Genomic DNA, 27389 nt, shown 5'->3' with positions numbered 1-27389 from the left:
AGGCAGGGTGATATTTTTTCCTAAAAAATGTGGTCCTACATTTTTCAAATCTGAGCCAAATTGAATGCCTCTACACTACATGATGAAAACTTTCTCCTCAAAAAAATGCTCCCCCACCCACTGGGGGTCTGGCTTGTGTAAGTCTTTCTTTTGGAATCATGCATTGACATTTCCTTTCAACATGAAAATAGTGTCTGGGAGGGTTGAGGACTGACCTTGGGAAAAACTCTCCATTGCTATGGTTCTCCTGGGACGGGCTTTGTCAATCAAGGTGCCTTTGGATTCTTTGTCGCTATAGGTCCTGACTGATGACTGACAGTTGTACATATCACCCATGGTTCATAATCGTTTTCTTATTGCCACCATCCATTTTTGTGAATTGGGCTAGGAAGTGGTACTAGCCTGGCATAGGTAGAGAAGATAATGACAACGTAATGGGATTTTAAAAGCTTCTGGCTTGCAAGATCTCGGAGTCTGTCCAAAATGACTACATCGGTTACCACTTTGGGTAAAGAAAAGGGAAGTCTTGTTAAATGCAGACAGTCAGAGAGGAGGTAATATATGACAGTGTAATACACTTTAGTATTGCTATGGATGAATTCCTCGTAAGATTTTGGAACATTGGAACAGAGGACAATGAGTTTTGATGCTAAGAGAGGAGAGGATAATTTCATAGCTTGTGGGAATGCAGTGTAGCTTATGGGCTAAGGTCTGGGAAGCCTGGATATCAAGGCTATATGTGAGCAGTGCAAACTTTGAGTAACCTTGGGTTTCCTTTAAAAGAGGGGGCATTTTTTTCTGTGTACAAATCACCATCCTTCTCTTATTTAAAGTTTTAATAAAATTTCCCTGTTTTTAAAAAAATGTGTAGAAAAGTGTCTAACACATCAAAATGCCCAATTAGTGTTTGTTGTCATTTTTCAACACTATCTTTACTAGCATTCCCTGACATTCCTAATAGTGCAGAGAGAGCAATGCAGTGGGCACCGTGGGATCAGAGGAGCCTGGCTTGTGTCCTGGATTGGCTCTGATTTTCCCATGAGAGACAGGACCTTTCCTGAGCCCCTTTGACCTCAGCTTCCTAGTTTTCATTAAGGTATTGGGCAGAATGATCCCCAAGGTTCCTGCCAGCTCTTTCTTCCTTTGTCCATTCTAGTCTTTGCTACAGATCATCAGAGCATCCTTAGAGTCTGTTTTTCATTAATGATAATGACCATTGGTTATCATTATTATTCTTTTCTTTCTTTTTTATTATTATTCTTTAGATCAAGTTTCAGGGGATCTTCATTTTGGTCCTGATTGTGCTATTCTATTATAGCTATGAGACCTTGGGCACGTCACTGAATGTCTGAGCCTCAGTTTTCTGCTCTGCAAAATGGGAATTAGGGTAACTGCCTTTTGATCTCATAAGGTTGTATGGGGTCAGATGGCATGATAGCTTTGGTGATAATAGATGGAAAACATTTTCAGCCTCACATACCAGTGCTTTCCTATTGTTTACTCTCTGTTTATTTAGCTCATCTTCTTGTTTCTTCTTTTTTAAACTTTGAAAAGGAGTTCATGAGAATCCCTGTTAGAGAAAAACTGAAAAGAGAAAAGAGAAAGAAAACTCTTTTTGGGGATTCATGATATCCCCATTTGACTCTGAAAGCCATGATGGCAGACACTCTGGCTGTTCACTTTGCTGTGTTTTGTTCAGCAGATGGTAGACCCTCTCTGTTTCTTTGTTGAATGAATAAGCATGACTCTTGACCATGTTGGCTCATGGAATCTAGTAGCTATTCTGCTTTGCGTAGCAGCAGAAGCAACAGTCCTTACTGGGTGCCGGAAAGCATAGCATTTCAACTGCTCTCTTTTCATGTCATTGTAAAAATTAGCCAGAGACTTCCCTGGAGATCCAGTGGTTAAGACTCTGCCTTCCAATGCAGAGGATGAGGATTCCACCCCTGATGCGTTAACTAAGATCCCACATGCCACAGGGCAACCAAACCTGCAGGCCTCATCTACTGAGCTTGCCTGCTCTAGAGCCCTCATGATGCAACTAGTGAAGCCTGAGCACTGCAACGAAAACCCAGCGCAGCCAAAAAAATAAATAAATAAATGAAAATCAAACAAAAAACAGCAAGAGTGGAGGCAGAGAATTGATTATGGCAAAGTAAATTTGAAGTTGCAATAACTGAAGCTTGTCTGAATCACAGTTGTTCTGCCTGTTTGGGCTTCCCTGGTCTTGGACAGTGAAGAATCTGCCTGCAGTGTGGAAGACCCGGGTTTAATCCCTGGATTGGGAAGATCCCCTGGAGGAGGGTATGGCAACCCTCTCCAGTATTCTTGCCTGGAGAATCCCATGGACAGAGGAGCCTGGTGGGCTATAGTCCATGGGGTCACAAAGAGTTGGACACAACTGAGTAACTAACACTTTACTTTTTACTTTTTTTTTTTGTTAACTAAAGCCTTGAAAATCATCCTTAACTTCTCTTTTAGTGAGTGACACTGGGGAAGTGAGGGAAGGACCCGCTAATCTACCAGCAACCTGATCTCATCTCCTTTCAAAAAGAAACCAAAACACTTCCATCCCACCTGACCCCAGCCCAGGGGACTCAACCATTCACTGCCTGCTTGAAGTTAAAAATAACCCACTCATGTTTATTGTCACGAAATTAATCAGCCTGGGCAGAACATGATTTCAATGACAGAAGCATGCTGAAATGAGTACTTTTGGAAATGGGCACAGAGATGCCTGGCTGGGGTTCTGTACACACCTACCATGTCCTGTCCTTCACTTCTGTTGTACCAGTGGTGGGGGTAACAGAGGTTACAAGGTTTCTCCCCTCCTTAACTAGTAACAGTCCTGAGAAAGCATCCTCCACCCTGTGCAGAAGGACCTCCCCGCTGACCTGATTTTCAGGTGATCAGGTATGGACAGGGGGTTCCTGAGTCTCCTCTCAGGTGTGTGCCAGGCACTTAGGGTGAAGTATGAGCCCAAACTGCGTTCCCTCTGTGGTCAGATGAGACTACTCCCTGTTGGAACATGGACTGAGGCATAGATAAAAGAAATATTTAGATCGAACCTCCTTAGGAGTTAGTGATGCTGGGTGCAAGGGGTCAGGGGCTACGGGCAGAGCAGCACCCTGTTCCCAGGCAGCTTCTGAGGTTACTCAGCTCCAAACGAGGCAGATGCTGGGCAGGGCTATCTGAAGATTTTCTGAAAATTGCTTTAGCATCAACCTCAATAAAATAAAAGGTTTTCAGATATGTCCCTGGACTAAGGGGAAACATTTCCAAAGCTTCTGGGAGATTCTCAGGTGGAAAAACAGCAAGGTCATTTTAATCTGGAACTTGCCAGAAATGGGACAGTGTCGCAAAACACCTCAACACATCCTTGGAAATCACCAACAGTGATTAAAAAGAACCCCTGCTTTACAAAAAATGTTTTGAAACCATAAGACAGATATGTTCACCTAGAGAAAAATAAGCCTTTCCCCAAAGGATGCAGCTAGGCTTTGCATATCCCTTCTTATTTTTTAATTTTTATTTGTTTGTTTATTTTTGGCTGCGCTGAGTCTTCCTTGCTGCCTGCGGGCTTTCCGTAGTTGTGGCGAGTGGGGACTACTCTCTAGTTGCAGTGCACAGGCTTCTCATTGCACTTCTTTTATTACAGAGCACAGGCTCCAGAGTGTGGTCTCAGCAGTGTGGTGCATGGGCTTAATGGTTCCATGCATGTAGAATCTTCCCAGATCAGGGATCAAACCCATGTCCTCTGCATTGGCTGGTGGATTCTTATCCACTGGGTCACCAGAGAAGTCCTGCATATCCCTTCTTAAAAGAAGATCTACACCTTCAGCTGTCAGCGTTCTTTCCCAGTGACTCACTCCTTATTCCTTTAACTTTACCTTCTCTCTGCTCTCCTTTTGCCAGCTACTCTTTTGAAGGTCATGGAATCCCCAATCTGGAAACCAAAGTTACTGTGTAGTCTCCAGCCTCCCCCAACTTTTACATGGCATAGATGCCGGTGACCACCCTTCCTTGCCTGAAAACCCACTCCCCTTGCCTCTGTGATGAGGTTTTTCTTCTGATTCTCCTCCTTATTCATCCCTGTCCCTTTCTCCCTTTCCAAACCTGTCATCACTTCCTGCATGGGTCAACTCAGTCTGGTACCCAGGGACCAGAGCCAGTGACTTAAACAATAAAAATGTATTTCTCAAAGTGCTGGAGGCTGAGAAGTCCAGCATCAAAGTGCCAGTTGATGTGTTTCCTGGTGAGGACTCTTTCTGCCTGTAGACCACTGTCTTATTATGTTGTCACATGAGCTCCGTGGGCCTGTGTGAGGTATTATAAGGCCAATAATCCTATAGGACTGGGGTCCACCCTTTAAACCTCAGTTACCATTAATTACTCTCTCAAAGGGCTTGCCAGGTGGCTCAGTGGTAAAGAACCCACTTGCCAATGCAGGAGATGCAAGAGCCGCAGTTTCAATCCCTGGGTCGGGAGCTCCATCTCCAAATACAAAGTGGAGCTTTGTATTTGACCAGGAAAACACAATTTGGTCCACAGCACTTCTTGCGGAACCCTGTTGGCAAGGTTCTTACCAACCTACCTACGTGGTCTTCCTGCTGCATAGCCCTCTCACGCATAGCTGAGCGGCTTGGGAATTTGGACTGAATTTCTGATGATCACACTCTGCTGCTCCGATAGCACTCCTCACCCCTGCCTTTTCGTCCTCACTGGAAGCAGATTGATGTCTTGGAAAAGTGCACGACAATATGGCTCTCGCCCTCCCCACCAGGTGTCACTCTGGACTCCTGTCGTTTTCTAAACACCGTTCCCTGTGGCTCCTTCCTCCATGTACTGCACCCCACCCCTCCCCGTTGCCCCTCTAAAGGCAGGCTGCTTCCCGCCCCCATCCATTCTCCAGTACTGCTGGCTTCCCACAGTTCTGCCTGACTCCTCTCTCCAGCCGGAGCCTTCCTCCCCGAGTCCCCAGTGCTGCCTGCTCACCTTTTCTGCCGCCCACCTCACTGATTCCTCCGTCTGGAGCCTGTGTGTCCCTGTGTAATTGTAATCTTGGTGCCCCTCCTCTGCCACCTGCTCAGAAGTGGGTTTTTCTGCCCAGCTGGGCATCAGTCATTGAAGTAGCATCACGGTGGTTTGCATAGAGCAGATTCTCAATACATAACTTCAAAGGAGGAATCTGCAAGCTTCTATGTAATGCTCAAAGGTTGAAATATTATCCCTGTTTTGTAAATACATCCTCAATCTTTTCATGATGAGTGATGTCAAGAGTGCCCTGAAAGGATGAAATTGCAGAAGAAAATGGTTTAATCTTCATGGATCTGTTAAATAAATTATTCAGACCTGAAATGGTAGCCAGCAGTCTTTCATTATCCACTATAGAAATATTTCAGTGATTGATCTGACAATGATCAGCTTAAAAAAAATTCCAAGTTAGTTTTGGATAACAGCATGTGGTTTCCTCTGTGAAGGCACCTCTGAGGCCATAGATTGCCTGGGCTTCCATTGTGCCTGCACTGCCATCGCCAGCCTTTATGTTCTGTTGTTATTAATGTTTGGCTCCTGGTGGTGAGGGGCAGAGTTCAGCCCATTAGGATCCTAAGGTTTGGTTGATGATTTATAAGTTACTGTTTATTATCAAAAAGAGTAAGAGGAAGGAAAAAATAGCCTAGGCAGCCAGTTAGACAGTTCAGTTTACTAGACATTTATTGAGTGCCTGTTGTATGCTGGATATTGAGATGGAGTTGTGTGTGTGTAGTATGATCTTTGTTATTCTTACAGACATAGAAAACAAACTCATGATTATCAAAGGAGAAAGAGGGGAGAGATAAATTGGGAGTTTGGATTAATAGAGACACACTACCACATATAAAATAGATAAACAGCAAAGACCTACTGTACAGCACAGGGAGCTATATTCAATATCTTGTAATAACATAGAAAAGAATCTGAAAAACAAAGTATATATGCATGTATATGTTTATAGAGCTGAACTGTGTTGCCGTACACCTGAAACTAACCCAATGTTGTAAATCAACTATGCTTCCATTTAAAAATATCTTTCAAAAAATCCTTGTTATTGAGAAGCTATAGAGGATGGTCATAAATCGATCGTTATGGACAACCAGTTGCCACAAGACATTGTCTAGAGCAAAAGAGAAGAGAGGAAAACATGAATATGCTTTATGAGTCTGCAGATTCACAGAACACACATGTGTATGTGCATTCTAAAAATGTTCTTTAGAAACAGACAAGTGTTCATGCAAATAACTAATCAAACTCCCCTCAAACAAGACTCCTAAGAATTCAGAGCCTGGGAAACTACATTATTATTTAAGCAAGAAAGCATGACCATCTGAAAGGCAAGAGATACTTCTGAGGCCATAGCCCTCATAGGCTAGTCCTATGGATGCTTTCTCCCTCCCTGGTTTCCACAAGCCAATCTGAGTAGCTGTACTCTGGACTAAATCCCCATGTCTTGTTATTTCAGAAAAAGCCCAGTCCTCCTGAACCTTCCTTCTCAGGTCAGTTGATTGGTTAGTCTCCTCATTTGGAACAACCCTCTTTATTCCTTCTTCTTTCAAGGAGACTTACATGTTATGGGGGGTATTAAGACCAAGGTTGATTATTATTTTTTTAAACTACTTTTTGGTTATTTATTTATTTATTTATTTTGGCGGTGCCACACAGTATGCAGGATCTTAGTTTTCCAACCAGAGATCGAAACCCCCCCCACCGCCCTGCCCCCCACAGTGGCAGCGCAGTGTCTTAACCATTGGACCGCCAGAGGGAAGGCTGATTTTTTATTTCCTCTTCCCTTTAAGAAGTTCTAGTGAGTCTCTGCTAGGTATCAGGTGCTATGCTGGGGTCTAGAGATACAGTGTGAACTAGATGCAGCCAAGTATTTACAGACTTAATTGGGAAGAAGACAGTTAAACAACTACAGTGTAGCAAGATAAAGACTATGGTGGAGAAATACAGCTTGATGGGGGATTTATCTTGGAGTGAAACATTTTCAATAATCTTGTTTTTTCCCTGGCTGAGCACTGGGAATTGAGATGGGGAAAGGGTCACAGAGAGATGTGACAGTGGTTACACTGAATTTGCAAACGGACTATTGCTGCGCTTGCTTATTCTTGCCAGCTGTATGCTACAGAACACCACTTCCTAAAAAAATTGTCTTTTTAAAATATTTATTATTTTTATTTATTTGTTTGGCTTTGTCCTGTCTTAGTTGCGGCATGTGGGGTCTTCAATCTTTATTGCAGCACTCCGTATCTTTTAGTTGCAGCATGTGGAATCTACTTCCTCAACCAAGAATTGAACCCAGGCCCCCTGCATTGGGAGCAGAGAGTCTTAGACCACCACAGGGAAGTCCCCAGAACACCACTTTTAAAGGAAGTCCTGATATATCCATCTTTAGGATTTATATGTGTGCTTTTATGTAAGGAGTCAGTCTGCCTCCTTTTAAATCTACGTTTCTCTTGAGTCATTTGGAATTTGGAAGGTATTTTCTCAGAGAAACCTCATAAATTATGACCAGATCCCCAGGCTTGCCCAAAAGGCTGTTATATGCATGATATACTTGAGATAAAGTACTAGATTTCTGCTTTGAGAGATCTTAGAAACTGTTTATGTTACTGTGGGAAAATGTTCAGCATTCCAGATTGGAAAATAAGCCAGAAAACTTTCCCCCTTGTAGCCTTCATGGGGAGAACAAGATTTTCTTTTCTCTATGCGCCTCCTTCCTTCCTGGAAGAATTCCCCAGGTCCAGGTCCCTGGGACATGGGATGGGGGATCCAGTGGATGTAGGGGCTAGCAGGGGGTAAGAGGGGTGTGGGTAAGGTTGTTGATTTTTAATGAAGATTCCCAGTACATTTAAAGTACATGTATCATTTCATTGAATCCTTACAACACACCCATGAGATGTTACCTTTGCTCTGAAATGCTGCTGAGATCCAGGGCTGAGACCTTGCACCTCTTCTCCTACTAAACTCCCTTATTCAGCCCCATGGATTTAAATATTATCTGTGACATAACCCTCTCCCACAAACTCTGAACTCAGAGGACATACTGCTCATCACTTAGATGAATAGTAGGAATCTCCAACTTAACCTGTCCTAAACTGTACTTTTCATTTTCTCTCTCCAAACCTGCCCTTTCCATAGCCTCCTCCATCTTTGTCAATGGCAGCTTTCTGCTTCTAGGTACTGAGACCGAGGTACTCAAAACCTTGGCATTATCTTCAAATCCTCCCCAGAGCCATATCCAGTTCATCAGCAAAATGCTGCTGGTACGTTAAAAATCTCCAGACTCCTATTGCTTCTCACCCTTCCACCTGCCACCTCTCTGGTCTCCATCCTTATCACCTCTGCCTGAGCTGTTGCCAACTGTTTCCTAATTAGTCTCCTCCTTTCACTTTTGGTCAACTCCCCAAATAGCAGCCAGGGAACATTATTTTAAAACAGAGGTCAGTTTATGAAACTTCTCCATTCGAAATCCTCCCGTGGCTTATCATCTCAGAGCAAAAAGCAAAACCTTCTCTGTAGCCTGTGAGGCGCTGTGTGTGTCCTGGCCTCCTGCTTTCCCTCTGAGTTCATTCTTCCCCCCCCTCCCTTCCTATCACACTTCAGCCACTGTTGGTTTTTTTTTTTTTCTGCCAGTTGTCTTTTTTTTTTTTAAACCTGGTAAGTCTTTCCCCTTATATCTACAGAGCTCACTCCCTTTTTCTTTGTCACAGATCTATTTCTGAGTCTCCTCTCTAAAGTATACAAAATGACAAATGTCCTATACTGCAGTCCCATTGCATAGATTTTAATAGACTGCTAGGTACTCTGAAGGGTGGCTGTGCTGACTGGTACACAGTGGTGACAACGCCAAGAACAAAGGAACAAAGACTGTGTGTGTTGTACCAGACTTCACCCTCCCCACATCAAAGCCAAGGCCAGGCCATGTCGAAGTGGTCAGTTAGACTTGCTTTCTTTCCCCCTCATATTATGCACTTCCCATATCTCTCCTAGTGGAGAGAAGGGAAAAAAAGAGAGTTGTCCAGATTTATGTAACAAATGTTCTTGAGTATCTACTATGTGACTCACACCATCATCTGAAAGGTAGAATGAAGTAGCTACATAAAGAGACAAATAGCAACAGTCTCTCAGAAAGACAGATTGGCCTCAAATACTAATTTTCATCCTTTGTACTGCCCCATTCCTGGTACTGAATCAGGTTTTGGGAACCCAGTCATAAATACTTGTCTTTGATATCTTAATAAGAAGCTTCCGTTTTGTTGGCTGATTTTTCCAGTTAAACATATGGAATGGTGCTGGGTTTGGTTAGAGGGGGCTTCCCTGATAGCTCAGTTGGTAAAGAACCCACCAGCAATACAGGAGACCTCGGTTCAATTCCTGGGTCAGGAAGATTTGCTGGAGAAGGGATAGGCTAGCTACTCCAGTAACTTGGGCTTCCCTTGTGTCTCAGCTGGTAAAGAATCCGCCTGCAATGTGGGAGACCTGGGTGGGGAAGATCCCCTGGAGAAGGAAACAGCTACCCACTCCAGTATTCTGGCCTGGAGAATTCCAGGAGAATTCTGTGGTTGGATGGCATCACCGACTCAATGGACATGAGCGTGAGCAAGCTCCAGGAGTTGGTGTTAGACAGAGAAGCCTGGCGTGCTGCAGTCCATGGAGTTGCAAAGAGTTGGACACAACTGAGCAACTGAACTTGGCTAGAGGAGCAGGAAGAAGGGGCTCAAGTTTTCTCCTCTGATGTAAAGAGCTTCCAGTGTCCTGTTGGAACGACACTGGGCAGGCCTCTCTCACTGTTCTGGTTGTACTTGTCAGGAGCCTGTAGCCTGAAATGGTGAAGCCGCCGTCTTGATTATCATGGTACCCACCATGAAGGTTCAGCTCATTAAAGTTACAAGTGTTTCCATCTAGTCTTTTGGTCAAGTAGAGGGATTATATACATACACCGTCCTCACATTTCATTTCAAGCATGGTCTTTGGAGTAAGGCAGTGTAGAAGCTGGGAAAGGTGGTCACCCATTCTTAAAAGGTCTATTAGTGATTAAGCTCACTTGGCTGCTATTACTTGATTCCTCCACTGGCTCAGTCTGTCTCCCATGACCTTCTGGAGCTTTTCCCCAGAAACCTTCCTACCAACCAAGTTCTGTTCTCACGAGCCTGGCCCCTGGTTGGTTGTTGGAAGACAGAGAGATAAGATGAGCTGGCCCCTCAGAACAACTGGTCCCAGTTGCAGCTGACCAGAAAGGACTTTCATAAAGGTTTCAGCTTGTTTTTTTTTTTTTTTGTAAAGCTAGAATCTGGGTCAGGTCTTTCTTGTAAACAACACATGGCACCAGAAGTGAGGAACTAATTATGGATCGTCCGGAATTGTGACTTTCTGACAGTGTGGAGGAAGACTGCCCAGCCTGTGTTGGCGTCTCAGTTGGTGGCCTGGGATAAACAGGCTGCGGGCAGGCAGCTCCATCTAGAGAGGAAGAGGTGTGCTCTTGTTCCCCACGATGCACACGTGCAATCTGCATTTGATCCTTTAGGAACCTAACAGGTACTGTGATGACTGTGATTGTAAGCTTGAGAGAGGGAAGTGGCGGAGAGAAGGGGGTGTTGGGGGAGGGAGGGAGGGAAGGAAGGAGGGAGAAAAAGAAAACATCTGCAACCACAGGAAATAAAAAGAAGGGAAGGATTTAAAAAGTGACTTGATACCATCAGGACAATGACTTACTTTCAGACCAAGAGTGAACTGGTGAATTGCGCCAGCAATGAAAAGGGAGGGGGAGAACCCTCATCCTTCTGCATTTAACACAGCAGGAGACCAATGAAAATCTGAGACTCGGGAAGTCACTAAGTTGAGAAAATGGTAATGAAAGATGAGCAGGGCTCTGCATCATCTATTAGGCGAGAGAGAGGGGACAGAGAGATGGAGAGAGAGAATAGCAGTGGCTGTGGGTCGCGGTAGTGATATTTCATTGCTTTTGTCTTGTGGACTGGGAGCCGTGCTGGGCACAGACTATTACAGACAGAAGCAAGGATGCTCACCATATGGGAGGTGATGTAAAAACATGAATAAATGGGTTCGCTTTGCCAAATGTTGTCAATAACAACACATGTGCAGACAGGAGGCAGAAAGGAGAGGCTGAGTGGCCCTCCCAGGGTGGAAGATGCTTTGCTAGTGGTGGGGAAAGCAGTAAGGGCAGAGAGCTTCCTGGGAAGGAACCCCAAAGCCTGTGATTAAGCGCCGATGGCATTTTTATCCAAGTTGGAAAATGGTGTTCAAAGGGAAAGAGAATGGCAGGTAAAACTCAGGCAGGGAACATGGATTAGTCAGCCAAGTTCGGGGGCTGAGAAACTGAAGAAAAGTTCTTCATCTTGGCCCGAAGTTATGTCAGACTCTGGACTTACTGCACAATATGCCTTTCTTTGGAAGTAAACAGTTATCTGAGAGAGATGAAGATGTGAAAGTGTGATGACCGTGAGAATAATGCGTGCCAGTCAGCGTCAGCAGATGCTAACATCTCCTGAGTGATTACTGTCGCAGAACTCTGGTCCCGATATGGGCCCACGAGGATCTCATTTGGGCCTCTCCATTATCCTGAATCATAGCTATGAAAAATGAAACTAACTTGCCTAAAATCACCAAGGAAAATAGCGGCAGAAGGCGGATTCAGACCCCAGCACCAGGGACCACTGTCCCGCTGTGGTCACTCAGCACTGGGACTGGATTGCCTGGATTAGAATCCGGGTGTGTTTGACTTTAGAGTTCCTTTGGGCTTCCTGCTGGCTCAGTGGTAAAGAACTCTCCTGCCAATGCAAGAGATGCAGGTTCGATCCCTAGGCGGGGAAGATCCCCTGGAAAAGAAAATGGCAACCCACTCCATGGCAGTATTCTTGCCTGGGAAATCCCATGGACAGAGGAGCCTGGTGGGCTTCAGTCCATGGGGTCGAAAGAGTCAGACACAATTTAGCAACTAAACAACAAGAGTTCCTTTAATCCATATAACAACCCTATGAAGTCAGTACCATGATGGCCCTCACGTTGCATACGCTGCCCAGAGATGTTCAGTAACATGTCCAATGTCCTGCAGCCAGGAAGTGGTTGTACCAGGATTCAGATCCAATGAAGCAATCCCAAAGTCTACACTTCATCTCTCTACAGGGAAAAAGACTGATGACTCTAGGAAAGAGAGGAAGAGACCTGTGTCATATGACAGAACTAAGATGGCCCATACTAATCATAGTTAATAATTATCGAGCACTGACTTTTTGTCCCATTGCCCTAAATGCCTTATTGGGTTTGTTGTTAAGTTCTCAAACAGCACTCTAAGGCATAAACGCTCCTGTTTTCCATATGTCAGGGGTGAAGACACTGAATACAGAGGGATTAAGTAATTGCCTACTGTTAGACAACGGGTATTTTGGGGAGCTGAGAGTCAAAGGCAGGACTCCTGAATTCCATTCAATTCAAGAAATATCAGGGGACTTCCCTGGTGGTCCAGGGGTTAAGAATCTGCCTGCCAGTGCAGAGGATATAGGTTCATAACTGGTCTGGGAAGATTCCACATGCCTCGGGGCAACTAAGCCGGTGTGCCACAGCTACTGAGCCCATGTGCCTAGGGCCCGTGCTCTGCAACAAGGGAAGCTACTGCAAGGAGAAGCCTGGGCACCACAGCTAGAGAGGAGCCCCTGCGTGCTGCAACTAGAGAAAGCCTATGCGTAGCAACAAAGACCCAGTGCCGCCCAAAATAAATAAATTTTAAAAATCACAAAGAAATGTCAGAGGTTACCTTCCAGAGTAAGGTCTTCTTTAGCAGCGACAGGAGTTACGGGTGGAAAAGACGCAACCCTTGTCCTCAGTGGAGAGCAGAAGATAAAACTAGGTGAGGCGCAACAAGGTGTCATGAGGGGTACAGACATGGGATAGATTAAGGGGGTCACCGAGGGGTGGCCTTGACTGCTGTAGGTGGGCTCACAGTGGGGTGTGAAGGCGGTAGCCCCAGGTGTGAATTTCAGGATGAGCGAGATGTCAGTAGGAGGTGCTGGGGGCCAGCACTAAGGCAGAGAAGCAAGGAAAACTTGAGTGTGTTGGTCAGGACCACACAGCTGTCCATATTTTGATACAGATAAAGCATTCAGAACAAAGGAAGCCCAGCATCACTGCTGTTGTCGTTGTTATTATTGTCCTTGTTGACAGAGCTGGAGGCTGATGCCTTGACTTAAGACTTTTTTTTCTCACACTGACAAGAGAGTAAGATCCATCTGGGCAGGAAGACAGTCATCTTCTTGCAGGTGTCCGAGTTTGCTGGGTGGAAAAATCCTTTTTATTGAATTTACTAGATCTTAGGGAGTTATGGAAGATTTTTAACGTTGTGGTGACATGAACACTGAGCTATATTTGAGGGAAAAATTTCCATAGGATATGCTGGGTACTGAGATAGGTTTACTAATCTTTCTTCCTAGTCCCTTTGTGTGTGTGAGTTGCTCAGTCGTGTCTGACTCTTTGCGACCCCATGGACTGTAGCCCACCAGGTCTTTTTATATTTGTATTAAAAAGAGCTTACAATCATGCTGATTGTTATCTGCTAATCTAATTAGAGACAGTGTCACCTGCCTTCTTGGACTCCTAGTGAGTTCTGAGCGGCTCTCCATACCCCGCCCCTCCCCTGGCAGCTTTCCTGTCTGGCTTTCCTTTCTTACTAGAATGTCTGAATAACCCAGACCCTTCTTGGCTGTATTTTCCTGAGGGTGCAGCCTCTTTAACTCTCTGCCCTTTCGCCCCAGTCCCCTAGGTCCCATCTGAAAACAAAAGGGGAAAGATGACATCTTACTTTGGTTACCATAGTAACCTTCACCTGCCTTGCTGCTCCCTTTAGAAGCGGCATCCTTCTGTGAAGTTATTTTGCATATAATTACTTGGCTCCTCTGGAGGCTTGGGGCTTCCTTTAAGCTTCTTCTTAGAGCCAGGATGAGAGGGTGATCATCTGCCTCTGTCCTGGGCTCAGGAATACCTCTTCCACAGCGGGGCAGGCATCAGTCTGGGAACAGAGCTGCCGGTTCCCCTTTCTGTCTTTTTGCTTTTAAGAAAAAGGCCATCAGAAATGGTGAATCTGTGACATTATACATTTTTAGAATGAGTTTTACTGAAATTAACCCATCATACTTCTAGACTGCCACTCAGTTAAGAAGACCATGTTTGATTTCTTCTCTTGGTCCCAAGTAAAGAGACAGAGAGCCTCCGTCCATCCACTCTGTGCCCCAGAGGCTGACCCAGGTACTTCACATCCCAGCTCCCTTGCTCTCTGGTTCCCAGTTGAGTTTCGCCAAGGCAAGATGCCAGTGGGTCAGAGAAAGAGCAAGATGGGAACACTGACTCCCCCCACACCCTGTCTGTGGTGGCACTGAGGACTGGCTGTACCCCCAAACCAAGGTCTGCTGGGTGCCCTTTCCACTCAGCCCTCTGCATCCTGGTTCTGGAAACCACTCCGCTCGTCTCCCCTCTTACTGCCTAGGAATGGTGCTGGCCCAGGCTTTTGCACTCTCTTTCGTGGTTTCCCTAGAGCCTGCCCACACCTTTGTCAGCAGCTCCTTTATCAAATTCTTTTCAAATTCTTGAGCATGCCATCTGTTTTCCACTGGGGCCTTGACTGATGTGATGATAGAACCTCTTCTCTTTTGGGTGAGTGCTTGTTTGTTTCAACAAATCTCTGGTTTATTGTAGGGTATTCTTTATAGAAACAGATTTTCTGGTCTTTAAGAGCAACCTTCTCATCCACAGTCGCTCAGCTGTGTCTGACTCTTTTGCGACCCCATGAACTGTAACCCACCATGCTCGTCTGTCCCATGGAGGAGGGACTTCCCAGGCAAGAATTACTGGCGTGGGTTGTCATTTCCTTCTCCAGAGGATCTTCCCGAGCGAGGGACTGAACTTGCGTCTCCTGTGTCTCCTGCATTGGCAGGCAGTTTTTTTTACCACTATAGACTTGGGAAGCCCCCTCACCCTTGTACCCTTCTTTAAAGGTATTGTTTCCTTCCCTGACTCTTTTCCTTTGCTGAAAGCCTGTTTGGAACACATTTTCTGGATGATGTCAATAAGGGCTGCAGAAATGGAATACAAAATTCCATTAACTGCCTGTCCCATCTGACCCTGGGCAAATGTGATGGTTTTCCTTCCCTTTTTGTTTTGTCCATTGGAAAAATATACAGAAAAAAAAAAGAAAAATATACAGAATTTGCAGGTGGTCTTGGGAGACCATGGACATTAAAACCCTGAAGGTGTAAAGATGTTAGGATGGGTGGGTTTGTAGTCCTGGATTCTGCTGTTGAATCCAATGCAAAAGGAGATGGTGGCAACAGCTTGCTTTTTTAAAAAACTTCATAAAAAATGTATAAGAAGCTGCTTCCTTGGGGACTTGAATTAATTGAATTATTGTCCTGTGGGAGCTTCACGTGGAACAGTGGTCCCAGAAGGTGTCCTAAAGGGAGCCAGGAGTGAGGAATGTGGATAATTTCTTTTGAAAAACCACGAGTTGAACACTGCGTGCTCCTCGTTCTTTTAAGACTGATCCCAAATGGGATCAAGAATAGCATGAGGTTCACACCGCTCAGTGGGTGTGAAGATTCTGCGACTGAATTAAATAGGCTCCATTATATTTCAGAAAGAGCTCGAATGGGTTTCTCTGGAGCACAGCCTAAGAATATCCTGTCTCTCCTTTGTAGCTCAGGATGGCTGGGATGGTTTGTTGTTGCTAATATTATACTTCAATCTCTCTATAAGATGGACAGAAATGAGCACAAGGCCTACCTTGACCCCTAGAGGCTCTAACTAGGCATCAAACGGACCTTACCCATAAGGCCAGGCAAAAGCTGAAAGCTGATGATACATCATAAAATGATTATCCTTATTCATGTAAGTTGTTTTCTAATAAGCTTATTTTGTCCCAGGTATCATTAAAGATCATTTAACTTTAGAGCTAAAGGGGTTTTGAACACTGTAAAACTTATATGTCGAGGTTTCTTTTTTAAATTTTTAAAAAATTTGTTTGATGTGTTTTATGTTTTGATTTTTTTGGCCATGAGGCATGTGGGATCTTAGCTCTCCTACCAGGAATTGAACCTTGCATTGGAAGGTGGTCTTAACCCCTGGATCTCCAGGGAAGTCCCTAGGTTGAAGTTTTTATTCTTTACAAAAATTGAATTGGATTTATTTACCCTTATCTTTGGGGTTTCCCAGGTGATGCTAGTGGTAAAGAACCCGCCTGCCAGTGCAGGAGATGTAAGAGGCATGAGTTCAGTCTCTGGGTCAGTAAGATCCCCTGGTGGAGGGCATGGCAACCCACTCCAGTATTCTGGCCTGGAAATTCCCATGGACAGAGGAGCCTATGGTCCTTGGGTCGCAAAGAGTCAGACACAACTGAAGTGCTATAGTACGCACAAACCCTTATATTCAACTGAAAAAATAGCTGTAAGCATTTCTTTCTAGTATTTATTAATGCAACATTACATTCTTAGTTTTGATCACTAATATTCAAGCTGACATGATCATCTTTAACTTCTTCCAAAGTAACATATCTCCCCTAATCCATTTACTTGTTTTTCCATGAAAACTGAATTTAAAATCAGAATGAATTATTCATTAATCATTTCCATTTATCCTGTTTCCTGAATGTAGCCTTCTCAGCTGGCTATAACATGGAACCAAGGCACACTTTTTCCTATTCATTGCCCTTGTTGCAAAAAGCTTTACTTTCCTGTTCTTCATTTAAAAAACCAGATGAGTCGAATCCTTAATATTCTTTTGTCTAAGGCAAAATAAACTTAAGGGTTTCCTTTTGAGTATGTTTTACTCATTTTACTCCCTTGGTAAATAATTATTTCCTTTTTTTTTTTAAGTCCTTGCTTTCTAGTTTGAATAAACTGGAAGACAAAAAATTTAGGCAGGTTTGTTATGAGCATCAGATAAAGGTTTCAGCCCTGAAGAAAATATTTGTTGAAGGTCATGTATAAGGTCTCCTTTCTTGAGCACCTTTAATCCTGGAGATAAACAGAAACTCTTTTCTTGTGTATTTTCTTCCAGTCATGTGTGTGTGCTTAGTCGCTCAGTCGTGTCCAGCTCTTTGTGACCCTCTGGACTGTAGCCTGCCAAGCTCCTCTGTCCATGAGGTTCTCCAGGCAAGTATAGTGGAGTGGATTGCCATTTCCTTCTCTAGGGGATCTTCCCAACTAGGGATCAAACCCAGGTCTCCTGCATTGCAGGTGGATTCTTTACAGTCTGAGCCACCAGGGAAACCCTCTTCCAGTCATGGAAAGATAAAATTGTCAAGGTGAGGAGGGACCTTCAAAAGAAGTGTCAGCCAGACACCTCCCTGGTCCTTGTGCTAGCTTACGGTGAGCGGTGTTGGATTCATGATCTTCGAAGAAGAAGGTCTGACTTCGGGACCAGTGACCAGGCTTGCTCACTCAAGAGCTTTTGTATAGCAGAGTTTTATTAAAATGACAAGAGACAGAGAAAGCTTTTGACATAGACCTCATAAGGGGGACGGGGAACCCCCCTTGCTAGTGTTAGCAAGCTGTTTTATATCTGTTAGAAAGCCGTTAATCAGATAAGAGAGACCCCTCAAGGCTGACGGAGTTTCACCAGGCCCCTCTCCCACAATATGCATTTTTAAAAAAGTAATTTATTTATTTTAATTGGAGGCTAATTACTTTACAGTATTGTAGTGGTTTTTGCGATATATTCACATGAATCCGCCATGGGTGTACCTGTGTCCCCCATCCTGAACCCCCCTCCCCCCTCCCTCCCCATCGCATCCCTCAGGGTCATCCCAGTGCACCAGCCCCGAGCATCCTGTCTCATGCATCAAACCTGGACTGGCGACCTGTTTCACATATGGTAATATAGATGTTTCAATGCCATTCTCTCAAATCATCCCACCCTCGCCTTCTCCCACAGAGTCCAAAAGTCTGTTCTTTACATCTGTGTCTCTTTTGCTGTCTTGGCATATAGGGTCATCGTTACCATCTTTCTAAATTCCATATATATGTATTGTTATACTGTACTGGTGTTTTTCTTTCTGACTTACTTTGCTCTGTATAATAGGCCACAGTTTCATCCACCTCATTAGAACTGATTCAAATGCATTCTTTTTAATAGCTGAGTAATATTCCATTGTGTATATGTACCACAGGTTTCTCATCCATTCATCTGCTGATAGACATCTAGGTTGCTTCCATGTCCTGGCTATTGTAAACAGTGCTGCGATGAGCACTGGGGTGCACGTGTCTCTTTCAATTCTGGACAATATGCATTTTTGAGATAGGATGGCATGAGGTGTGTCATCCCCCAGCCATATGAGTACTGGTTTGTTGAGCTATTATTAGCCCAAAGTTTGAGAAAAGAAACAAAGTTAGTCTTAGGTGGAACCATTTTGAAGAAAGGCAAGTTCCAAAGCAAACACATAGTTTCATTAACATAGCTTAAGAAAAGCATTTCCATAAAGAAACCTCCTTTTAATTTTGTATGGAGAAGGAAAAAAAAAAAATCTGACACTGGTAGTTTGTTTCCTCCTGCCGCTTAAAGGAAAGATAAAAAATGTCTGACACTTGCAGCCTATTTCCTCCGTTTGGAGACCCCTGGCCTTCCTGCCTGTTACGCTCTCACTTGGATTTTCTCCGTGACACCTCACGAGATAGATGAGGATTCTCTGTGGGGCTTATTCATTGGCTGTTGCTGGGACAGGGTGCTCACTTAGACATGAGGCAAGACATTTCTGTTGTAACCTGAATTGTTCAAAGATCCATGGCTCCTTTTATTAAATTGAATTCTTTCCCTCTGGTTTGACTTCTACTTTCTTAGTGCCATGCACAAAAAAATAACATTTCCTCTTTCAGAGTTTCAAGGTAACTGATGTTACTCAAAAATTCTTGCCTGCGCTTTCCTGTGCTGTGCCTCCCTGAGATCCTGTTTCTTAGAGGACATGACTTTTGACCCCTCCATAAGATGGAATAATTTCCGTTGGAAAAATCTCCAGTTTTTCTGTCCTGAGTAGTACCCAGAATCGAAAGTGTTGGTTTCTCCATGTTGAGAGAACTCAAAATGATATTATCAGAACTTCCCTGGTGGTCTAGTGGTTGGGAGTCCGTCCGCCTGCCAGTACAGGGGACACGGGTTCGATCCCTGGTCTGGAAAAATCCTACATGCCGTGGGGTAGCTAAGCCTGTGGACCGCAGTTACTGAGCCCGCGTGCCTAGAGCCCAGCTTCCACAACAAGAGAAGCCACCACAATGAGAAGCCTGTGCACCACAGCAAAGAATAGCCCCCACTCGCCACAACTAGAGAAAGCCGACTGCAGCAACAAAGACCCAGTGTGGCCAAAATGAAGTATACGAAAATAAAAAATTCAAAAAGTGATATTATCACCCCGCCACCCCTTCCAAGATGGCGTTAGCCTTTTTCATAGGTCAGACATCACACTATTAATCGGGTGATTTTACTTGACAGTGAAGCCAGCGTGAGCATCTCAATGGATACTTATTTTTATTTTTCTTGCACTGGCTCTCTGCTGCATTCATGTGCTTATTTGTGATTTCCCTTTCCTTCTATCCAGTTTAAGACTTTCTAGATCAGAACTCGTATGGGCAAAATGCATGGCTCCCCGGTCTCATGAGCTATGCCCCATTCCTAGAAAGGTGGGGTTTTTTAGAATTCTATAATTCAGAAATCTGCCTCTCATGCTTATTGATAACACTGTGACAATGATATCCAACAGAATCAGATATCTCTTTGAGTTCTCTTCCCCGGTATATATTAATTATACCATATTTTTTTTTCATTTATTTTTATTAGTTGGAGGCTAATTACTTTACAATGGGGATCAGGATGGGGAACACATGTTAATTATACCATATTTTAAAAAAAAATGTTAGGCATGAAAAGTGGGAGTTTTAGAAAGATTAATTCCTTGGGTAGAAACCCAATAATGTCTAGACCATCTAAGTTTATTGGAGAGAGAGGCTATATTCACTTATTTATGCCACAAATATTTATTCAGTTGCTACTTTGATGCTCAACAGGTATCTTAAGTGTCCAGTGGCTCGTCTTCATGGTAGGAACCATACTGGCTTCATTTCAGGACTCAATGTCTATTTGATAAGTTCTATCATGAAATCATTTTCACAGTATAGTGAAGTAATGAAATCATTGAAAACTTGTCTCTCTCCAGGTTTCCTCTTCCAATGAAATGAATGGAATTCAATCACTTGTATTCTCGTTGTTGCTTACTTTTCAATAAACAGTTCTTTTTGCTATTGGTGGTGTTTGGGGAATGGGCAGGGTTTTTTTTTTAAATTTTTAATTACTTGCTTTTGCCTTATGAATATCCTTCCTTTCTAATGGCTCTCCAACCACACTATAGCAAATATTCAGGGACATCCCTCCTTGTTTCTCATTTTAGTGACATGAGCTTAACATCACGGACATTCGCTAAAGTCTGAAGCTTGTATACACCCTTAATAGTGATAGCTGGCCGCCTCTGTAGTGCCAGTTCCTCTGCTGCCGATGACCTATGTATAGGAATAAATAACTTTAATCCACGTGTTATTTCAGAGGTTTCAAAAGACATCCACTTGCTTCCTCTCATTTACTGTTCACAGTAGACAAGGCCACGCTTTTTCTCCATTTTACCAACATGGAAACCACAGCCCCAAAAGCATACAGCTTACAGTGGGACCAGAACAGAAGCAGACCCCTGAGGCTCTTTCCAGTATTTCATGAAGATGACTCTTCTCTGCATCTAAAGAAGGTTTGAGGTTCTCTGGGGGGAGACTTTATGTTTTAAAAATGAATAGTGGTTTGTCTTTTCCACAGGCATGTAATGATGGAAGCACATCCTTTCTAAATGTCAAACAACAGAAGAATGGTTAAATAAATTATGACAGATCTATACACTGGGATCCTATGTGGCTATTAAAATTAATGTTTGCAGAGAATATGTAATGATACAGGGGACTGCTTCTGGCCGTGTTGGTGTGGGATACTAAACAGCAAGCTCTCGATTTGGTTTCAAAATTATACATAGCAAAAATGGTGGGTCTAAATATACCAAAATACTAGCAGAGTTTCTGCATAGTGGGATTATGGTTTACTTTTATTTTCTTTTTATATTCATCTCTAATTTTTTCAGTTTTTTCTTCAGTGAACTCATGTAATCAAAAAACATACATGTTATCTTAATTATACTCCACAGATTTTTAATTTTAGCTAGAGGAATTCTTTGAGTGGTTCTTGTTACATCTCATTTTTAAAGTTACATTGGAAATGAGTGGGTTAATCTTTATTAGTAGTTTATACATTTGAAATGAATAATGAATTATTAGTATATATGTGTTTGTGTGTATATTTTTTAAAATTTTAATTAGAGAACAGTTGCTTAATGATGTTATGTTGGTTTCTGCTGTACAAAATAATGAGTCATCCATAAGTATACCTATTAAGTATACTCCACCCCATCCCACCCAGTGTATATATTTTAAGTTGGTCATTGTAATGTATTTGCTGATCTGTTATCTCCTGACAGCGAGTCCTTTTCCCATAATTCATTAATTCAGTCAAACATTATTTGAGGGCTTTCTAGATGAACCAGCCTGAAGGTATCTTGGGTGAAGGCTGTTCAGTCTCTGCTCTCAAGAAATACCAGCCTGGTTGGAGAGACAGTAATCACAGTGTAGAATGAGCCGTGAGAGGGCTACACTGGTACTTAGGGCCTGCAGAGGAAGGATGCTAAATTCACGGGTGCTGGGGGAGGTCAGGGAGCCCTCTCGGAAGAGATGCCATTTGAGCTGAAAGCAGCTGTTCTCTTTTGGATGACCAATCTCAGATTAGAAATAATGACAATGTAAGTAAATCTTCTTAAGCTGTGTAGGCAATTGTGGCTGGAGTTCTTTTTAATTACCAGCATCCCTGTTTCTTTCTGTTTATGTGAGTTTGCTAAAGGTTAGTAGCAATACCAAAGCATAATAGTTTTCCTTTGCAGTGATCACAATAATGTGCTTTTATAGTATTTCCTAGTATTATACATATCCTTTTATGAGTGACTTAAATAATGACTTGATCACTTGTGTTCACTCCTATTTCATTCCTCAGCCTCTTCCTACTTGGCTGAGGAAGGCAGAGAGAGGTTTTTGTTCCTGTTTTATAAGTATAAATGGAGTCATAGAATGATTAGTTGACTTCTCCAAATTATAAGGTGAGTAGGTAATGGAACTGGAAAGAGAAACCAGAGTTTCTTTGTTCAGAGCTCTGACTTTAAAAATATTTCCCCTTGTAAGTAGGATAGGTTGTTTGCCAAAAATGCATTCACCTTTTAAATCTTTACTGAAAGTAATGAGCTTAAAATAAAGTCTCATGAAGGTAATCGTATTGTTACAGCTTAGAACAGAAGTTAAGGCTATTTGAGTAGATTAAAATGAGTCCTGAGTGAGGCTTAATATTTGGTCTATTTAATTAATTTGTTCAGCAGTGGATTTTAATTTTCTTTGAAAAAAAAATAATTGAAACATTCTCAGACTCTTTTGAGAACATTATGGGATCCGTTGAGATTAGTTTAAAAAATGTTAACTAAGAAGGACAGACTAAAAAATTAGATCAGGATTGACAATATCTATATTTCATGATACTGGATGATTATAACTTTATTATCAGAAGATTTTCTTTTGATCCATTGATGTGAATACAGCGGACCTTTGAACAACACGGGTTGGAACTGTACAGGTCCACTTATCTGTCCACTTATTTTTTTTCACTAAATATGTACTATAGGATCTGGGGTTGGTTGAATCTACAGATGTGAAATTCTGTACAAGGAGAACTGACTGTAAAGTTACACTTGAATTTTCTACTGTGTGGTTGGTTGGTGCCCCCCCACCCCCCCCTTGTTCAAGGGTAACCTGTAAAACTGTCTGAATGTTCTTAGTAATTATTTTTACTGTTAAAATAATTGTGTTGTTCAGTTGCTCAGTCTTATTAGTACTCTAATAATAAATGAAAGTTAATATGCATATTACACTGTAATATATTACAGATATTCAGAAAATATCTGAAGCAACAGTATAAATGAATATGAAGGGAAATAAACACTTTAAAGTATTTTGTTGATTTTTTCTTCTAATTACAAATATTCATGTATTTTGGATTCATTATGAAATAAAAGCTTAAATCATGTATCATATTTTTATTGAAAATAAGTATTTGATTGATTTAAATACAGAAAATGTTGCATTAATTGGGGTTTTGATAAATTTAGAATACAGGAATAGTTCTATTATGTTTTATACAGAATGACTGTTTTATTTTCCACAATTGTAGTGATCTGATTTTTGAATTATTATTTCAAATTCTTTAATTTTTGGCTCCTGTTCCTAACCAACTCTAAGATTTTATCTGTAATGCATCTTTTATATTGCCATCAAGCACTGGGTTGCCATTTGGACTTTTTTCCTAGGAAAAATGAAAACAAAAAACAACCTCCTCACAATACTACAGAGTTCAAGAAAGATATAAGTGCGTGTTCAGTTATGTCTGACTCTGCGATCCCATGGGCTGTAGCCCACCAGGCTCCCCTGTCCATTGAATTTTCCAGGCCAAGAATACTGAAGTGAGTTGCTATTTCCTCCTCCAGGGGATCTTCCCAACTCAGGGATTGAACCCAAGTCTCCTGCACTGGTGGGCAGATTCTTTACCACTGTGCCATGAGATATAGAAACCCATATTGTCTGGGGATCTAGAATTTGTGTCTTAACTAAACTGGGTGAGGATGGAGTGACATTTTGCAGTACTGCCTTCCTGTATTTCACCCTGAGGTTCTGCACTGCTGGGACTGGGGAAAATGGAGGCTGATCCTGCAGCCACATCGTAACTGCCAGGAAGTCATACCTGGGTACCCATGGGCAAGTTATTTCACCTTTAATTAGTGATGTTTGAACAGAATATGATGACAGGCATGAAAATAGATCCAAAATAAAAATGTAGATAACTGTCATTGAAGTATGCAGGAAGGCTGATAAAATCTATTGGATTATGGATCAAAAATTGGGAAAACTCTCCCAACTGGCTGCAGTTGGGTAAAATTTTGAGTGTAAGGGGTGCTGAGATAATAGAATGAGGATGGAGCACAGATAGGTGAGATTAAAACTGGAAAGCTTCGTATTTGGGATGCTGAGGGAGAACAACCTGTATACCATGGATCAGTTAGGATCGTACTGATTTTTTTTTTTAATTTGTGTGTTTATTTTACTTTAGCTTTACTGGGTCTTCGTTGCTGCGCTAGGGCTTTCTTAGTTGTGGTGAGCAGGGCCTGCCGTCTCATTGTGGTGGCTTCTCTGGTTGCGGAGCTCGGGCGCCGGCGTGCATGGGCTCAGCAGTTACAGCGAGTGGGTTTAGTTGCCCCTCGGCATGTGGAATCTTCCTGGACCAGAGATCAAACCCAAGTCCCCTGCGTTGGCCGGTGGATTCTCAACCACTGGACCTCCAGGGAAGCCCAGGACTGATTTTTTAAGATCTGGTGTTCACAAATGTCTTAATGTAATTATCCTAGGCAGAAGAGGGTATCTGTGAGTGCGTGTGTGTGTGTGTGTGTGCGTGTGTGTGTGTGTGTGTGTGTGTGTGTGTATCCTCGTTGTGAAAAAATGGTTAACCATTAGAGTTATCCTGATTAGGATTCAGGTGGTCATGAAATAGATTGTACTTCCTTAAATGTAGACTTGTACTAATTTTGATCTGCTTCATTTCTGCGGTATTGGAGAGTGAATTCTAGTGTGCCAAACTCCCTGAATTTGAAGCCTGGTCATGCCATTTTCTCATGGACCCTGTCAAAGTTACTTAAATGTTCCTCAGTTTTCCACTCTGTAAAATGGGGCTATATGGCTACCAACCTCACAGACTGTGGTGGAGAGTCAGTAGGTCAGTTAAGGCATGGAAATCATTTAGAATAATTCCTGGAATTCAAGAAATGATAAGCATTAGTAGTTATGGTTGTGGTATTGTATTGATAAGCATTAGTAGTTATGGTTGTGGTATTGTATTCATCATGTAACTTATCAAAGCACTTTGTGATTTGCATTTTTATTTTGAGTCCATTTGATTCTCCTAAGGAAGCAAGGCTCAGGGAACCTAGGTAGTTTTCCTAGGTCTCCAGTCCAGTAAACACTGGACATCTGGGCTAGTATCTCTAGCCTCAAATTCCAATCCTGCTCAAGTGGGGCTTTTTCCCATAGCAGGGACTGGATTCTTGCCCAGAAACAAATTTGTCTGGGAAGTTGTAACTTAGAGATCAAGGGGAAAATATGAAGAGCCCCAGCCTCTTCTCCTAATCATACTCTGCCCTGCCCCAGACACTCCAGCTATAAGGGATCAAATCCTATTCTAACTCACACCCATCTCTGTATCCTCAGGAATGAGGGGAGATTCTTACTTCATTGGGATGAGGAGCCTGGGGCAGCAGGGCCACATCCCGGAAGATGGAGGACTCTTCTTGCTCTGCTGCATAGACAGAGACTGGGCCGTGACTCAGAGTTTCACGGAGGAGGCCTTTCAAGCCATCACGGACTTCACCGACCTCCCCAACTCACTCTTTGCGTGTAACGTCCACCAGTCGGTGTTTGAAGGGGAAGAGAGCAAGGTAAGAAGACCTTCTGCTCCTGAAATCGAAGGAAATGCAGCATCAGTACCTCAGTACTCCTGTTGCTCCCTTGTGGTTGAGGTTTGGAAGTTTTTGAAAATGCTTACTTGGTGTGCCTCTTGGCATGCATAGCAAGAGCAGAAAAGCCTGTTCTATTATCAGTTGATGTTGAAGGTACACATGACAAGACTCTATGAGAGATTCCATTGAATCATATCTCATTGTCTGCAACTCAGAGGTCTGTCCAACAGCAAAAAAAAAAAAAAAAAAAGATTTTAGAAATAGTGTTTGCAGGAGATACACCCTTGGTTTAGGAAGCAGATGTTAAAAAAAAAAAAAAGTTTTAGTTTCCCATATTATTCAGCCCCAGGCTTAATTTGCCTTTCCCTGAAGCCAAGCCCTCTTTCACCCCTACTCTTCCTGCAGTTTGATGGCTTCTTAGATTGGCTTCTTAAATTGGGCCCCAAGTCTTGCAGCATTTATTAGAAAGGGAAATTGGTTGACCATCTGAGTCTTACTTTGCTGATACCACAGTAGGTAGAATTGTTTTGGGTGTGTTGTAAGAATTTGCTTGAAAATGCATAACCCTTTGATTTGAAATAATTAGGGAATGAGGTTGTCTATGAACAGGCATTTTTTTAGAAAATGCAGCTTCTGTTTTAAGAGCAAATTTGATTCAGTAGGTAGAATTGTTTTGGGTGTGTTGTAAGAATTTGCTTGAAAATGCATAACCCTTTGATTTGAAATAATTAGGGAATGAGGTTGTCTATGAACAGGCATTTTTTAGAAAATGCAGCTTCTGTTTTAAGAGCAAATTTGATTCAGTGGAGGTATTCTTGGGAGTCAGGATAAATATTCCTTTCAGAAGTCTTTGTAAAGTTCACTTCGGTTTTCTCTGACCTTTTAAGAGTCTGAATGGATCAAAACTTATCTTGTGAATGTGGAATTCTAGTTGTAAATATGTACTTTTAGGCTATGTTGTAAATCATGGCCAATATTTTGGGGGGAGGAAAGGGTCTTTTTTTCTGAATTAAAGTATGATTCTGTGTTAGATTAAGGGTAGGATTTATGATTGCTGTTTCATAAACTTGAGCTGTTTTTGCCAACTGCTGAAGTCCAATCTCTGTTGCCTGAACACAGTTACTGGAAGTTTTTGTTCTGGATTTTATTGGTTTTGTAAGCAATCCTGATAGCTCAGAGAATTAAGAATTATTTCAAGCCATATAAAGATAGTTTTATAATGATATTATTTTATAGTTGAGCAGTTGAAATGATGAGCTAAAAACAGCCTGAAGTCCAGGGAATTATATGTGATTAGAATATCCAGAGCTATAATCACCAGACTATTTGAAGCAAGAAAATGGCATATATCTTCTTTGAAAGAAACTACAAATTTTGCTCTTGACTTATAACCAGGTTATAACACAGATCATAGTTTATTCAGAGCAGGTCATCACTCCCTGAAATCTACCTGACATTAACTATGAAACAAAGTTCTGTATTTTCTTGTTCCATCATCTATTTAAGTATCAACAATCATAAGGATTTTCCTTAGAGGTTTAATGAGGGTTTTGACTCTTTCCTGATAAAACATTTCTTGATTGGTTGAAACAAAAAAGATTTAGGAAAGAGCCAATCTCATTCAAAGGCTCAAGAATGGCTGATCAGCCGAACCAGAATTGGTTACATAGAAAGA

At 42.4% G+C, this 27389-nt stretch overlaps 1 protein-coding gene across 1 annotated transcript in view; it reads left to right on the top strand.

The window, feature by feature from the left end:
• Positions 1-27389, top strand: part of RCAN2 (regulator of calcineurin 2) — a 267201-nt gene that overhangs the window by 20126 nt on the left and 219686 nt on the right. Inside the window, exon 2 of the mRNA XM_043907651.1 lies at positions 25467-25693. Within this exon, the coding sequence (XP_043763586.1) occupies positions 25469-25693 (225 nt within the window). The 5' untranslated portion in view covers positions 25467-25468. The remainder of the gene's footprint in view (positions 1-25466; positions 25694-27389) is intronic.

Source organism: Cervus elaphus, chromosome 7 (assembly GCF_910594005.1).
Source record: "Cervus elaphus chromosome 7, mCerEla1.1, whole genome shotgun sequence".
Taxonomy (NCBI): Eukaryota; Metazoa; Chordata; class Mammalia; order Artiodactyla; family Cervidae; genus Cervus; species Cervus elaphus.
This window is presented reverse-complemented; position numbering and strand designations above follow the sequence as displayed.